The sequence below is a fragment of the Otolemur garnettii genome, unplaced genomic scaffold (assembly GCF_000181295.1).
Source record: "Otolemur garnettii isolate 467f Iridium unplaced genomic scaffold, OtoGar3 scaffold00031, whole genome shotgun sequence".
Taxonomy (NCBI): Eukaryota; Metazoa; Chordata; class Mammalia; order Primates; family Galagidae; genus Otolemur; species Otolemur garnettii.
The window spans coordinates 14891844-14907405 of NW_003852426.1; the positions used below are offsets into that span (position 1 = coordinate 14891844).

A 15562-nucleotide genomic window follows, 5' to 3' on the forward strand; every position below is an offset into this window, starting at 1 on the left:
GCCACAGGTGCTGCTATATATATAAATATATATATATATATATTTTTTTTTTTTACATATTTATGTATGTGTGTATTTTGAATATTTTCAATCTATGTTGGTCAAATCTGTGGATCCAGAACCCACAGATAGGAAGGACTGATTGTACTGTACTTTTAAGAAGGCTGATACAAAATTGTTTATACATGTAACATGATTCCAATTATTTTAATGTACATGTGCACAAAAAAAGGGACAGAGAGGAAATAGCCCTAAATATTAGTAGGGTAGATTATATTTTCTCAGATTTTCATAAGAAGGTCCCCTATACCCTATGCTTTTCCTATAAGGTGACCTTGATCCTCCCATTGGGAGGTGGGGTCTAAGTTTCCTCTCTATGAATTTGTGTGTCTGCCTAGTCCTCTTGGGATGTTGATATTCTGTAAGAAGGCACATGTAAACACCACACAGAGGTGAGTTGGCAAAAGCCTCAGCTGAGGCCTCAACTGACAGCCAGTATCAGTCACCAGACGTATGAGTGAAGAAGCTCCAGCCACCTCTGACTGCAACTGTATGAGAGACCCCCAAGCATGAACAGCCTAGCTTAACTTAGGCAACCCCCAGAATCAGAAGATAATAATGACCACCTTTTAAAGCATCAGAATTTGGGGGTGATTTGTTATGCAGCAACAGATATCCAGAAAAAAAATTTAATGTAGGATGATGGGGATTAATAATACTTTCCCATATTTTTCCAATATTTCTATAATGATTATTTCTTTTATAATTAGTAAAACATTCATTAGAAATAGCAACATGATCTAATATTTTTTCACTTTACCAAGGGCACACCGAATTTAGAGATTTAAACTATGTAGTAGACTTGGAGAAAAGCTTTCTATGCAAGATTTATTAGATATTGGGAAGGGTTAGGAGGATAAATTTAAACTGGTATGATGGTAAGAGTGGTGGATTTGGAATGAGGAAACTTGGAAATGAATCTCAGTTTTCTGAGTGACCTTGAGCAAGCCCTTGCTCAAATTCAGTTTTCTATTTTGAAAAATGCAGCTGGCTGCTTGAGGAAGATAACATCCACCAGGGCGCCTGGTCCAGAAAAGGCACTGTAAGTGGTAGGTGGATGCTGTCTAATTAATGCCAGTTATAACCGGCAGCTCTGCAAGCTTTATGGAGGGCGTATCCTTGATTGCCACCAGAAGCCACAGTTCTAATAATGAAAACTGCCTGGAAAGAACTATTAACGCTTTAAAATAATAATAATAATAATAATAATAACAATAACAACAACAACCCCCACAAGCCCCAAAGCCACTAAATGGCCTTTCCAACGGTCCTTGCCTATGACCTCCAGGCCAGGACTGGAACCGCTAGTTTTGCCGGTCTCTGGAGACCCGGATCCCATACTGATGGCCTGAGGGCCCGGGGATGCAGCGAGAGCGGGATCTGGAAGCCCGGCCAGGCAGGAAGCTGCGCGGCCGCCCGCCGCTGGGGCCGGTGTCCAGGCAACCCCGGAACGCACCTCCGCTGTAGCCGCAGGCGGCCGCGTCCCTCCCCTCCTTGGCTGTCGGTTCCTCACGTTCTGCAGCTCGGCAATTACGTTGCCAGTTGGTGCGTGGATCTCGGCCGCATGCTCCACGGAGGCCTCGGAGCGTAGACCCCGGACTCCCTTGGGGAAGGGGTTAGAAGGACCCAGAAGTGGAAAAGAAGGATTGAGGTCCCGGGAACGGGGGAGGGTGGGGAGACAGCGAGCCCGGCTTGGGCTGGGGACATCCAAATCAGCCCAGGTAGTGAGAAGGAGGCCCGGATTTCTAGGCCAGAGACGCATGACTTCCAATGGCTTGCGAAGTTTGTTTTGACTGATGCCGTTCTTACAAGGGTCTTCTCTTCATCTCCAGGTTGCTTTTACTATTTAAAATCAGCACGTGCATAGATAAACCCATGTGCACAGCAAACCGCCTTCCCCCCATTGCAAGCGTGACCTGCGACAGGGAGCTGAAGAAGGTTCCAGGGAAAGGAGACACTGGTATGACCAACGAGGAGAGCAGATACAGTTGTGTTCTAAGAAATCTGGGTGGCTGGGTGTGGGTTTGGTTGCCATATCTGCTGGGGGTGGGGGGGCGACACCACTTGAGATTTAGAAGGAGGCTGGTTTGGGGGCATGTAGAAAGAATTGCTCATATCTGTACATGTGTTAACTCTTGGTCTAGATTAGGCAGACAGCATCAGCAAAGCAGAGATTCTCAAAAATTACCTCACTGCGTCCCATAACAGTTCAAGGAGTGTGCTACAAATGACTAAAGAGAGCCAGAAATTTGACCTGCCCAGTGCTTTGATTAATAAATGGTGACCTTGGGATTTGACATGAGTCTGCTGGTCTTCTGAGTCTGTAACCTATCCTTTTTTCCTTTGCTTGGATATAAGTAGATCTGCAATACTGTTTATTGGATGGGACACTTCCGGTAGAAATTATGAACAGTGTAAGGAAAGGTTTAAGTTAAATAATGGCTGGTAGTTAATAATTGCTTAAGGCTGAGAAGGATTTTCTTTCTTTTTTTTTTGAGATGGAGTTTCACTATGTCACCCTCGGTAGAGTACTGTGGCATCACAGCTCACAGCAACCTCAAACTCTTGGGCTTAAGCTATTCTCTTGCCTTAGCCTCTCGAGTAGCTGGGACTACAGGTGCCTGCCACAAGCCCAGCTATTTTTTTTTTTTTTTTTTTTTTTTACTGTAATTGTCATTGTTGTTTAGCAGGCCCGAGCTGTGTTTGAACCCACCTTGGTGTATGTGGCCTGTGCCCTAACTACTGAGCTATGGGCACCAAGCCCAAGGAGGATGTTTGAGGGCACATTTGCCTTTAGGAAACTGTCATGGAGCAGGACATCCCCAGTGTCCTAGAACATCTTGGAGTGTGTCGGAGCCGGGATGCTAGGTTGCCTGTCCTGGCCCATGAAACTGCCAGGACGCAGACCACTGTACAAGCTCGCTCCAGGTATGGCTCCCATAAGTGCCAGGGAGCCCGTTGTCTCAGTCAGATAAGGCTCCCCATCAGGAGGAGCCAGTTGTCTCAAAAGTGCAGCAGTCAGTCTTGGGAGGAGCCCTACTAACTTCGTGGCTATTTATAGAAGTGATCCCATTGCTATTTATACCACAGGTGTGGAGACTACCAAGCAATGATGTATGTGTTCTCCTGCTTTTTAACAAGAGACCAATCCCTTCCCCATTCCCTTATCACCAAGGTGCTTTTTTTCAGGTGTCTCCTACAGGAGTGAGTACCCACTGACGTTGTAATTTACCTGTTACAGATAAGTGGACCACAGTGCTGTAAAGAGGGAGTTGTAGAATGTTCTGTCTTTGTCCCATCAGATCTTAGCTTGGTCCCTGGTCTTTGACCTGCTCACGCTCCTTCATAGGAAGGAGAGAAGAGGGAGGTACAACTCACCCCACCCAGCTATTACACAGATAGGCTGGGACTATAGAGGAGGGGAATAGGAGGTAGAAATACTGATTATCCAATGTGTCTGGAACAGCATGGACAAAAGGGCTCTGGGATTCGAACTTTAAGCCCTATTTCATGTAGTTTCCAATTTGGCTTGGGGTAAAGGAGGAAGCTACTATTTTAAGGTGTGTTAGGATGCTCCACGTTTCTGAGTTAGGGGTACCAGAAGGGCAGGAGGCCCTGGGATCACCAGACCACATTAACCAAAGAGCTGTGGCTCCCTTTCCTGCTTGGTAGGTGTGCCCATTCAGGAGACTACATCTGGGTTCAGTATAACACCGAGACCATGAGTTTCGAGAAGAAAGGGGTTCCACAAGCCAGTTGAAGATACATGTATGTGTGTGCGCATGCATTTTTCCAGCAGAGAGGACCCATTGCTATTGTTATTTCTCATGGCAGAGGGGAGTATCATCCAAAAAGAGTCTTAGGCTGCTTGTTGAGCAGATTAGAAGGGGTGGGAAGCTGAAAGTTTGGATAAAAGGGTATCCACATAAAATTAATATGGCGTGATGTATTATTTTTGTCTGCCCAGACAGAGCTATTGTGAAAATCAGTTGAGATGACAAGTGCTATGGTTATGTAAGGTGTTATTCCTGCCTAAAGCAATGGAAATAATTATCCTGAATTCCACAGATGGCATCAAAGAAACAGACTTTTCTTCCAAACTCTCCTTTTCCTCCTGCATTCCTTTCTGGTCACCAGAACCTTCTGTAGGTCTTTTGGATTGCATCATCTTTTCTTATGTCTTTATGTTTTAGAGACTTACTAGAATTTCCTGGCTTATGGCTTACTTGACATTTATTTCATTTGAATAATAATTCTCATGATAAATGATGAACCTTTCAAGAAGGATATACCTCCTCAGTGTGTTTGTTCCTCCCAGAGGAGGGAGAGGGGCAGGCCTTGGGAGCTGGGTGTGGAGAGGTAATTTATAGGATAGTAAGAGGATGGTACTCTATGCAATGGCAGCTTTAGTCTCAGAACAGAAGGATTTGGACTTGTAGTTCCTGCACTCTTCTCTTACCTGGGGAAGAGCAGGGAGGCATTTTGAGGCCACATTTAAGTGTCTTCACCTCATGTTTGAAACTGAGTCACTTCTAGAAAGATCCTGTGGTCAGCTTGATCTGGAGAATGTGCTGTTGCCAGTTTAGCAAAGAGAGTGTTCTTCCATCCCTGCCGATAAGACAAGTCTTCTCCATTACAGTAGCCACAGGCCCCTTTCTAGAGTGTTGCCACCATAAAACTTACTCAGCAAGCAGGGAAATACACCAGAATTTTGGTGTCACTTCACTGCTTGCTGCTCAGGTTCATGCAATACGTTCAAATTTTGCTCCTAGAAAAAACAATAACAATAAACAAACAAAAAAACCTGTGAGGAGTCCCTTTCTGATATCTATAGAGCCAACCAGTTCTTGCTTTGGTGAACTCTTAAGTCTTGGGGTTTTTTTTTTTTTTGAGACAGAGCCTCAAGCTATCCCCCTGGGTGGAGTGCCGTGGCATCACAGCTCACAGCCACCTACAACTCCTGGGCTCAAGTGAGTCTTCTGCCTCAGCCTCCCAAGTAGCTGGGACCACAGGCACCTGCCACAATGCCTGGCTATTTTTTTGGTTGCAGCCGTCATTGTTGTTTTGGTGGGCCCGGGCTAGATTCAAACCTGTCACCTTAGGTGTATGTAGCTGGTGCCTTAGCCACCTGAGCCACAGGCGCCGGAGCCAACTGTTAATTCTTGTAATGGCAAATATACAATTAACATGTTTATCTGCTATGCAAAGGCAGCCAGTGTTAAGACCAATGGGCAAAAATTATCGTAAATAAATGATATAATTAATACTTCAGAACTCTGTATGCAAGTATCAACTTAGAAGACATCTCTGGCCCTGCTTTCCCTTTGTCTTCACATCCTTGTACACACATTTCATACCTTTTTTATAGATACTTTTCTAGAAGAGGTACCATTGGTCAAATGGTATGCACGTCTCATAGGGTTCAGAGGACACTTATGGCCAAAGTGCTTTTCAGTAAGATGGGGACATTTCCACCAGCAATGGACGGGAATGTCATTCCTCCAAGCTCTGCCAAACCTGGACATTTGCATACCGATATGTTATTTTAAATTCAGCTCTTTAATTATTTGGACAGATGAACTTTTTCCCCAAATTGCCTGTTAGTATGTGATCCATTGTTGTTGTTGAGTTACCTGATCATGCCTTTTGCCCATTGTTTTTCATCTTTGGGCATTTAGTTTCAGGTTATAAACTTTTAAAATCTAATCATTTGTCATGAATACAACTCTTTTTTCTAACATGTAAGTCACAAATTCTCCACTGGTTTGTAATTTGCTATGGAAGTTTTAAATGTTTATATGTATATGTTCAAATTTATGCCTCTTTTCCTTTATTTAGCCTGTATTTGATACCTTTTTTCACAATAATTTCTCAACTCTAAAATTATGTAAACTTTCACTTATTTTTTCACTTTACTTTAATTTTTATGTTTATACCTGTAATTCATCTTGATTATTCCATTTGGGATAAGAGATTTTATTTTTATGCCAAATGGTTAATTACTTGTTTCAGTAATTTTTTTTAGTAATTCATTTTTTCTTCACTGAGATAAAATGCCACTATTATCAAGTAATAGTTTATTCCATGTACATTTTTTAATTTTGTTCTATATTTTAAAAGTGTTATTATTATTTTAGAGATGAGGTCTTGCTATGTTGTTCAGGCTGGTCTCAAACTCTTGTTCTCAAGCAATCCTCCTGAATAGCTGGGATTATAGGCATGAGCCATTGTGCCCTGCTATTTTGTTCTACTATATATCTATTAGAGTTTGCGTGAGTATCATCTTGATTATTGGGATATTAGACTATATTTCATAAATGATACTTCATAAATTATGTCATAAATTATGACATTTCTAGGACTCAATTTTCTTATCTGTAAAGCTATTTCTATTTTATTTGTAATTATGGCCTCCTTTCCGTCTTTCTTTTTTTTTGATACAGGATTTCATTTTGTCACCCAGGCTGAAGTGCAGTGGTGTGATCATGGCTCACTGCAGCTTCTAACTCCCAAACTCAGAGGATCCTCCCACCTCAGCCACCTGAGTAGCTAGGACTACAGATGTTTGCCTGTTTTTATTTTTTGTAGAGACAAGGTCTTGCTGTGTTGCCCAGACTGGTCTCAAACAGTTGGCCTCAAGCAGTCACTCTGTTTCAGTCCCCCAAACTGCAGGGATTACAGGCATAAACCACCATGCATGGCCTCCTTATTTCTTAAATTGAAAGCTTAGCTCATGCGTTTTGAATCTTTGTTTTGAACACTTTAACCCATCAATTCTGAGCTGGACACTTTTTCCAGTATGCATTTTTGAAGTTGGGATTGGGTCTTATCATTGCTAGGCCCTGTAGCAGGTGTGAAGTAGTTGTCATAATCTTTGCTGCATGAGCACTGAAACATGCAGAATGCATGTGCATAGCATAGAAGAAAATTCTAGAGGCCAGAGAGAAGCACTCACTTAAGAAATGCTGAATCACTTATGTTCTTGCTGCTTTGATGTCAACATTAGGAGGAAAATATGGACATCAGTGATTGAGTTGAAAAGCAATTTAGTAGTCAGAGTTTTGAATGTGAATAAGGTTTAAGAATATCATAACCAATTTATTTTGTTTTTATTTTCCTTCATTATATATACATATGAGTTATATGTGATTAAAATCTATATTGAAGTCTCAAAGAATGCTTTAATAAGTCTAAACTTAAAATTTTTTTTTTTTTTTTGAGACAGAGCCTCAAGCTGTCCCCCTGGGTAGAGTGCCGTGGCATTACAGCTCACAGCAACCTCCAACTCCTGGGCTCAAGCGAGTCTCTTGCCTCCGCCTCCCAAGTAGCTGGGACCACAGGCGCCCGCCACAACACCCGGCTATTTTTTGGTTGCAGCCGTCATTGTTGTTTGGCGGGTCCGGGCTGGGGATTCGAACCTGCCACCTTAGGTGTACGTGGCTGGCGCCTTAGCCGGTTGAGCTATAGGCGCCGAGCCTAAACTTAAAATTTTAAGTGACAAAGCATTGTGTCAGAGTTTAATTGGCAGCCTTCGTTCTTTGTGGTACATAAAATAATAATGTTATTATAATTGATGGTGTCATATTTCATGAAATCCAATACCTGCATTTAAGGCTCCATGTTTCCAATTACTGCTTTAGTTGAACCCCACAAGTTTTGATATATAGTACTTGTGTTCATTGATCATTGTGTACTTCATGACTTCCATTATCATTTCTTCTTTTATATGAATTATTTAGAAGTATGGCTTGAGTTTCCAAGCTTATGGGTATTTTTTGGCTGTCTTTTTATTATTGATTTCTAATTGTATTGCATTGCGGTCAGAGAGTGTGGTCTGTGTTACACTTGTTGATACTTCTTTTATGGCTTAATATAGGGGTGGTTCCTCCTTTGGCTGCTGGGGACCTGTCCTCTGCTCCTTACAGGTTTGCAGGGCTGGACTCCATCCCAGCAGCTCACATCTCAAGCAGCCAGTTACTGTACTAGGCTTTGGGGCATAACCTCAAACAGCATTTCCCACAACTGGCTGATCCTAAGAATCACTTGAAGTGCTTTTTAAATTTCTTTTCTTTTTTTTTTTTTAAAGTGCTTTTTAAACATATTGGTTCCCAGCCTGTAGGTCTGGGTCAGAATCCTGTAATCTTCACGGTGAACAAGTACTCCAAGGGGATTCTCATGACTGGACAAATTCAGGAAATTCTATGCACTTGGGAATCCAAAGTAGAATGGGGTAACAGGCAGTGCAGTGATGGGACTAGACGTGAAGAAGATCAGTGCCAAATGTGCTAGTGAGGGAGGGGAGATTTATTAAAAATGCAGGTTCCCCAGCCTCACTTGAGAGATTCTAATTCAATAAGTCTGCCATGGAATTTGAGAATCTGTATTTTAAACAGCCCTCTCAGGTAATTCTGATGCAGACTGTCCTTGTGCCATGCCCTGATAAACCACAGAAAGGGAGGAGTTTGAAGGGAGCAAGTAGCTCAGCTGGCCTGTAGGCTTTTTAGAGTCATAGGCAAAGTCCTTTTAAGACTGAAGAGTTTGGGCCAGGAGTCGTGGCTCATTTCTGTAATCCCAGCACTTTGGGAGGCTGAGGTGGGAGGATCGCTTGAGGTCAGGTATTTGAGACCAGCCTGGGCAACATAGCAAGACCCTGTCTTTATAAAAAAACATATAAAAATTAGCCAGGTATGGTAATATGTGCCTGTAATCTCAGCTACTGGTAGTATGAGCCTGTAATCTCAGGTATGGTGGTAGTAGATGCCTGTAATCTCAGCTACTGGGGTAGTATGTGACTGTAATCTCAGCTGAGGCAGGAGAAATGCTTGCGCCCAGGAGTTTTAGGCTGCAGTGAGATAGGACTGCACTACTGCACTCTTGTCTGGGTGACAGAGTGAGACCCCCCTCTCTAAAAAAAAGAACAGAGTTGAATTTGGTAATTAGGTTGGGACTTGACAAGAGTGGAAAAATATGACTCATTTGCCATATAAATTTGAGAGGAAACAAATACAAAATTGTCTAATTAGCAGTTCTGCTGATAGATGATGGGAATTTGCAGAAGGCACATGGTTTACACTATTCAGTCATCTCCATCAGTTCTGCATCTACAGATTCAACCAGGTGTGGATTGAAGACATTTGAAAAGAAAACAACACTAAAAGTTAACAATGCAACAATAGAACACAAAAACAATTCAGTATAATAACTATATTATTTACATTGTATCTAGAATTATAGTATAGGTACCTCTAGAGATAATTTAAAGTACAGTACACAGGAGACTGTGTATGTAAATACTACTGTTTTATTTAAAGGACTTGAGCATCTGCAGATTTGGGTATTTAGGGAGTCTTGGAGTCAATCTCCTGTAAATACCGAGGGGCAACTGTAAGGCAAGATACTATGTAGGTGGAATAATATCCAGTCTAAAAATGGGTCATAGAAATCTGAGTTTTATTTCTTCTAATTTTCTTATAATCAGAGGTTACATTGTATCTATTGAACGTCTGTGCTCTATGAAGTTATGCATAAAGAAATGCAATATCTATTCAACTGATGTGGCTTTCTTTGTGGCTGGACAAGGCTACAAAATAATAAGAGAACAGACTGACTTTTGCAAAGTATTAATTGTATAGCAGGGTGAAGAAAATCAATATACTTCTATATCTGACAATCACTGGCTTTCAGGACTCCCTTACTTATAAGTGTGGGTGGTTGGGAGTTATAATTCTTTTTCATTTATTCAAACATTAATTGAGCACCTACTTTGTGCCAATCACTGTTCTAAATGCTACTAAGATGAGTAAGACATGTGAGGGGATACCATGGGAGTTTCTAAAGGCAGTTCTTTGTGACCACTAGCTATATTCATCAGTCTTTCTAAGAACAAATCCTCTAGAAAATTGTATTGAGATGCTCAGTACAATGTACAGTGATCTATAGCTCCATTCAAACCTTATTTCTTTTACTTAGTTCAGAGTATGTGAACTGTGTGAATGGGTAAGCAGTCTAGTGTAGTGGTTAGAATTTCAGGCTTTGGTGTCACAAGAATTATGATCAAATATGGGCCTACATGTGTATTTTCTATGTAATCATAGGCAAGTTTCTAACCTTCTGAGCTACAGTTTCATCATCTGTAAAGTGGGGATGGGTAAGTAGGATCCATGTCTGTGGGTTGTCATAGAGTTCAAATGAGATAATGGGTGTGAAGTGTTAACATAATCCCAAGTATACAGTAAATGGTCAACAAATGTTAGCTCTTTTTAGAAAGCATGTTTATAATCTAAGAAACAAGATAGAGTAAAAGGTATTTTCAGTATTTTTAATTAAATGGTCATATCCATGTGTTTCAGGTGCTAAACACAGGAATCAAATGGATAGATTGGAATCTAATGGATACATTGCCAATACAACATCCCCTAGCAGATGGGACAGTTTCTCATCTTCTGCTCAAAAAGGTCCAAGTGTCAGTGAGCCTTCAAGCCTCCCCAGACTGTCTGCTCACCTAGAGTAAGTAAGCATCTGGTGAAGAGCTGTCACTATTGGGGTAAATTATAAACAAGATGCCAACAGTCTGAGAGGTAGCATGACATGGCAAAAGCATCAATTCTGGACTAGACTGTCTGGTTCAAACCCTAGCTCTGCTACTAATATCTCTGTGAACCTGAGAAAATTACTTCCCCTCCCTGGGCCATGGCGTTCTTATCTATAAAATGGTGATAGTTCTTCATGTACTTATCATATACCTGAATATAAAACTCCAGCCTAAACATAGCCCCAAGCTTCAGATTGATATATTCTAGATATCTCCATCTGGATGTCCCATGGGCCCCTCAGACTCAACATGTCTTGATGTCTCCCTACAAACTAGATCCTCCTGTATCCTTTGTCTCAGTTGATAGTCTCAGTATTCATGTAGTCCCAAAGATATATACCCCCAGGTCATACTCATCTCCATTATCCAGTTGGGGATCAAGTTCTAAAATATCTTAGAAGTCCATCTCTTCTACTCTACCTGTATTGCCACAGTCCCATTCTATGCTGCATAACAAATCCCCCAAAACTTAGTGGCTTAGGGCAGTGCCTATGGCTCAAAGGAGTAGGGCACCAGCCCCATATGCCAGAGGTGAAGGGTTCAAACCCAGCCCTGGCCAAAAACTGCAAAAAAAGAAAAAAATTAGTGGCTTAAAACAACAAATATTTATTACCTGATGTTTTCCAGGGGTCAGGAATCTGGGTGTGACTTAGATGGGTTCTTATGTCTCAAAGTCTCTCTTTAGATTGTGGTGTTGGCCAGGGCTGTGGGCTCATCTGAAGGCTCTGCTGAGAGGAGGATCTACTTCACTTCCAAGCTCACTCACACAGTTGTTGGTAGGGTTCAATCAGTTCTTCACAGGCTAGTGGTGCTGACAGATAAGTTCCATACCGGATGTTGCTCAGAGGCCTCCTTCAGTTCCTTGCTTCTATGTAGGGCATCTCAAAACATGGCAGCTGGTTGTGCTCAGCAAGCAAGGAAGAGCACAGACAAGATTAAGCCATAATCTCTTTGCAACCTAATCTTGACATCCCATCACTTTTACTTATTCCCTTTGTTAGAAGTGAGTCAGTAAGTTCAGCCCATACTCACCAGGAGGAGACTGCAGAAGGGAATAAATACCAAGAGGTAGGGATTATCACCGGCCGTGTCAGAGGCTGTCTGCAACACTCTCCTAATTGGGCTCCTTGACTTAAGTCTTATATTCTTTAAAAAAAACTTTTGGCTCGGTGCCTATGGCTTAGTGGCTAGGGTGCCAGCTACATACACTGGAGCTGGCAGGTTTGAATCCAGCCCGGGCCTGCCAAAGAACAATGACAACTACAACCAAAAAATAGCCGGGTGTTGTGGCTGGTGCCTGTAGTCCCAGCTACTTGGGAGGCTGAGGCAAGAGAATCACTTAAGCCCAAGAGTTTGAGGTTGCTGTGAGCTGTGACGCTATAGCACTCTACCAAGGGCGACATAGTGATACTCTGTCTCAAATTAAAGAAAAACAAAACTAAAAAAATTATTATTTATCTTTTGAATACATGCTGCCAACAAGATTACATCTTACATTCTTTTTTTTTTTTTTTGAGACAGAGCCTCAAGCTGTCCCCCTGGGTAGCGTGCCGTGGCATTACAGCTCACAGCAACCTCCAACTCCTGGGCTCAAGCGAGTCTCCTGCCTCTGCCTCCCAAGTAGCTGGGACCACAGGCGCCCGCCACAACGCCCGGCTATTTTTTGGTTGCAGCTGTCATTGTTATTTGGCGGCCCGCTGGGGATTCGAACCCGCCACCTTAGGTGTACGTGGCTGGCGCCTTAGCCGGTTGAGCTATAGGCCCCGAGCCACATCTTACATTCTTAAAAGTCCATCCTTCACACAGCTTCTAGAATTTACTAAAACAGAAATTGGAGCATATGGGCGGTACCTGTGGCTCAAAAGGGTAGGGCGCCAGTCCCATATGCTGGAGGTGGCGGGTTCAAACCCAGCCCCGGCCAAAAAAACTGCAAAAAAAAATTGGAGCATATACGACCAAGTCATGTTCTTGCCTACCATTATTTAATGCTACCTCATTAAAGTGTAATATAGAGTCCAAGTCCCATCACACGAACTATAAGTTCTCCAGATCTGTCTTCCACATCTTCTCCAGCTTTTGTGGCACTACTCCTGCTATAATCACATCAAATTTCTTTACTCCCCTGCTGTTTCTTGCTTCTATGGAAGGACACTGAAGCTGTCTCCTTTGCCTGAAGTGGCTTCCCCCAATGCCTTTGCTTGTGTTCACATGTTAGAGCTGCTCAGCTCCCACTGACTCCCCTAGTGGCTTGTCTTAGCTATTGCCCCCTTTTCTGGGGGAAAGTTTCTCTGTTCTTCCTTACCTAGTGTTAATGAGTGTTGTGAATGGGAGCTGTCATCATCTTACATGACTCCACTTCTTGAGTGCGATTTATTTAAGGGAGGGCACATGATCCAAGCTGAACCAAGCCTGATCCACAGCCTTCTCTGTGATTTTTCACAGTAGAGATGGGAGTTAATATTGGTTGGAAGATCACGAGAATGGGCCTTGTTGCTCTTGAAGAAGCTCATCTGTAATTGGTAAAAGTGAAGCTACGATGTCAAGACAGGCAGGGACTGACAGTTCTGGAGATGTTGAGCTATGATTCCAATTGTCCCCTACTATACCCTGGTCATGGGAACCCATACATCCCTATTATTGTTTAAACATGAGTTTAGGTAGACTTCTGTCACTTCCACCTTGATTAATACCTGTGGCGAATTTATATCCATTCTTGAGACTCCGCTCAGGCAAGCCTCCTCCCTACACTCTTTTTAGATATACCTCCTCAAGCCTAATTAAATTTAGTGTTCCTTCTGGGTACTCCCTTAATTTCTTTTCTTTTCTTTTCTTTTCTTTCTTTCTTTCTTTCTTTTTTTTTTTCTTTTTTGACAGAGTCTTATTATGTCGCCCTCAGTATAGTGTCTTGGTGTCACAGTTCACAGCAACCTCAAACTCTTGGTCTTAAGCGATTCTCTTCCTTCAGCCTGCCAAGTAGCTGGGACTACAGGCGCCTGTCACACTGCCTGGCTATTTTTTGTTGCAGTTGTCATTGTTTAGCTGGCCTGGGCCAGGTTTGAACCTGTCAGCCTTGGTGTCCGTGGCTGGCTCCGTAACCACTGTGCTACGGGTGCTGAGTTCCCTTACTTTCTTGTAAGGTTTTCTATCACTATATTTACCCACTTTTCCACAACTATCTGTGTATATTTCCATCTCCTCTACTCCTAGATCCTTCTCTCTCCCTAGATCCTTCTCTCCCTTAGATCCTTTTCTCTCTGTAGATTCAGAGCCTTCTCCCCTAGATCCTTGAGGGCAGGAACTGTGTTGAATCATCTTTGGGTCCTCAATGTCTAGAACAGTGCCTGCCACAAAATATACTTAGGTAAATGTTTGTTGAGTAAACAAAATGGGTGGATAATACTAAAGTTCTTTTAGAAAATTTCCTTTATCCTTGCAATCTTTCCTATACGGTTTGTTCAGCAAAGCCTTTATTCTCTCATATTTAGGGGAGTAATATTTTATTCCAATGCTGAAATGATTATATATTTTGAAAAGGTGGGTGCTGAGTTACTGAGCTAGGTTTCTTTTTTTATTTTCAGGTCACATAGTCTATAGAGTCAGGAGATCTCACTCTCATAGTGCTCTGACATTATAAGCTATAGATCCAGCCCTGACCCTGTGTAGATATGTTTTATCATAGAAAGTCAACTTCTCTGAGAGCCCGTTTCCTTTTCAAATAGAAATGATGATATCAGCCCTACCTACATAACAGGATTGTTACTAGGGAACAGTCAAGACAAGCAAAATGAAATTGCTTTGAAATTATTCAAATATAAGAGTGAAGCAACAGTATGAAAAAAAGATCCTATGACTTGATAACAGATAACTGTATCTGAAAATGTTATCCAAGGCCATCTAGCAAATGCAAATTCATTTAAACCAGAAATGATCACTTTTTTCAGCTAACACCCACAGCAGTTTGTTGTAGGAGGCCTTTTAACTATTAGGAAATTCAGTAGTTTTCGGTAATTTAAACATAATTCTCCATCATTATAAGCATTTCTGTCTAGGTTTGTTTTAAATTATTTCTTTATCTTCTCTATATATTTACTGACTTTTTATTTGCATTTAATAGTTTTATTGAACATGCATCTTTTCTGGCAATAGACTTATTGAAACATAATTCACATATAATACAGTTAACCTATTTAAAGTATACAACTTGACAATTTTTAGAATATTCACAGAGTTGTGCTATAATCACCATGACCAATTTTTAGAACATTTTCATCACCACAAGAAGAAATTCATACCCTTTAGCAATTACTCCCATCTCCCTTATTTCCTTAGTTTGAGACAACAGTTAATATAATTTTTGTCTCTATAGATTTGCGTGTTATGGACATTTCGTATATATGGAATTATCAGTGTGCAGCCTTTGATGCCTGGCTTCTTTTGCCCAGCATAATGCTTTCAAGGTTGATCCATGTTGTAACATGTATCAGTATATCATTCCTTTTTAAAAATTGTATTAAAATATGTAACATAATATTTGTCATTTTATCCATTTTAAGTATATTAATTTTCAGGCCACATAGTCCATAGAGTTAGGAGATCTGGGCCATAGATCCAGGCCAGACCCTTTATAAGTATGTTTTGTCATAGAAAGTCAAGTTATTGCATTAATTACACTCATAATATTGTGCAACTGTCATCACTATCTATTTTCAGAACATTTTGTCCTCTGATCAGAAATTCTGTGCCTAGGCTCGGCGCCTGTGGCTCAAGCGGCTAAGGCGCCAGCCACGTACACCTAAGGTGGCGGGTTCAAATCCCCAGCCCGGGCCCGCCAAAACAACAATGATGGCTGCAACCAAAAAATAATGGCCAGGCGTTGTGGCGGGCGCCTGTAGTCCCAGCTACTTGGGAGGC

At 41.7% G+C, this 15562-nt stretch overlaps 1 protein-coding gene across 1 annotated transcript in view; it reads left to right on the top strand.

Annotated features, from left to right (window-relative positions):
* The first annotated feature begins 1935 nt into the window (after positions 1-1935).
* SPATS1 (spermatogenesis associated serine rich 1) overlaps positions 1936-15562 on the top strand; it is a 28807-nt gene continuing 15180 nt past the window's right edge. The window contains exons 1-2 of the mRNA XM_023512823.1: positions 1936-2047; positions 10410-10566. Coding sequence (XP_023368591.1) covers positions 1936-2047; positions 10410-10566 — 269 coding nt within the window. The remainder of the gene's footprint in view (positions 2048-10409; positions 10567-15562) is intronic.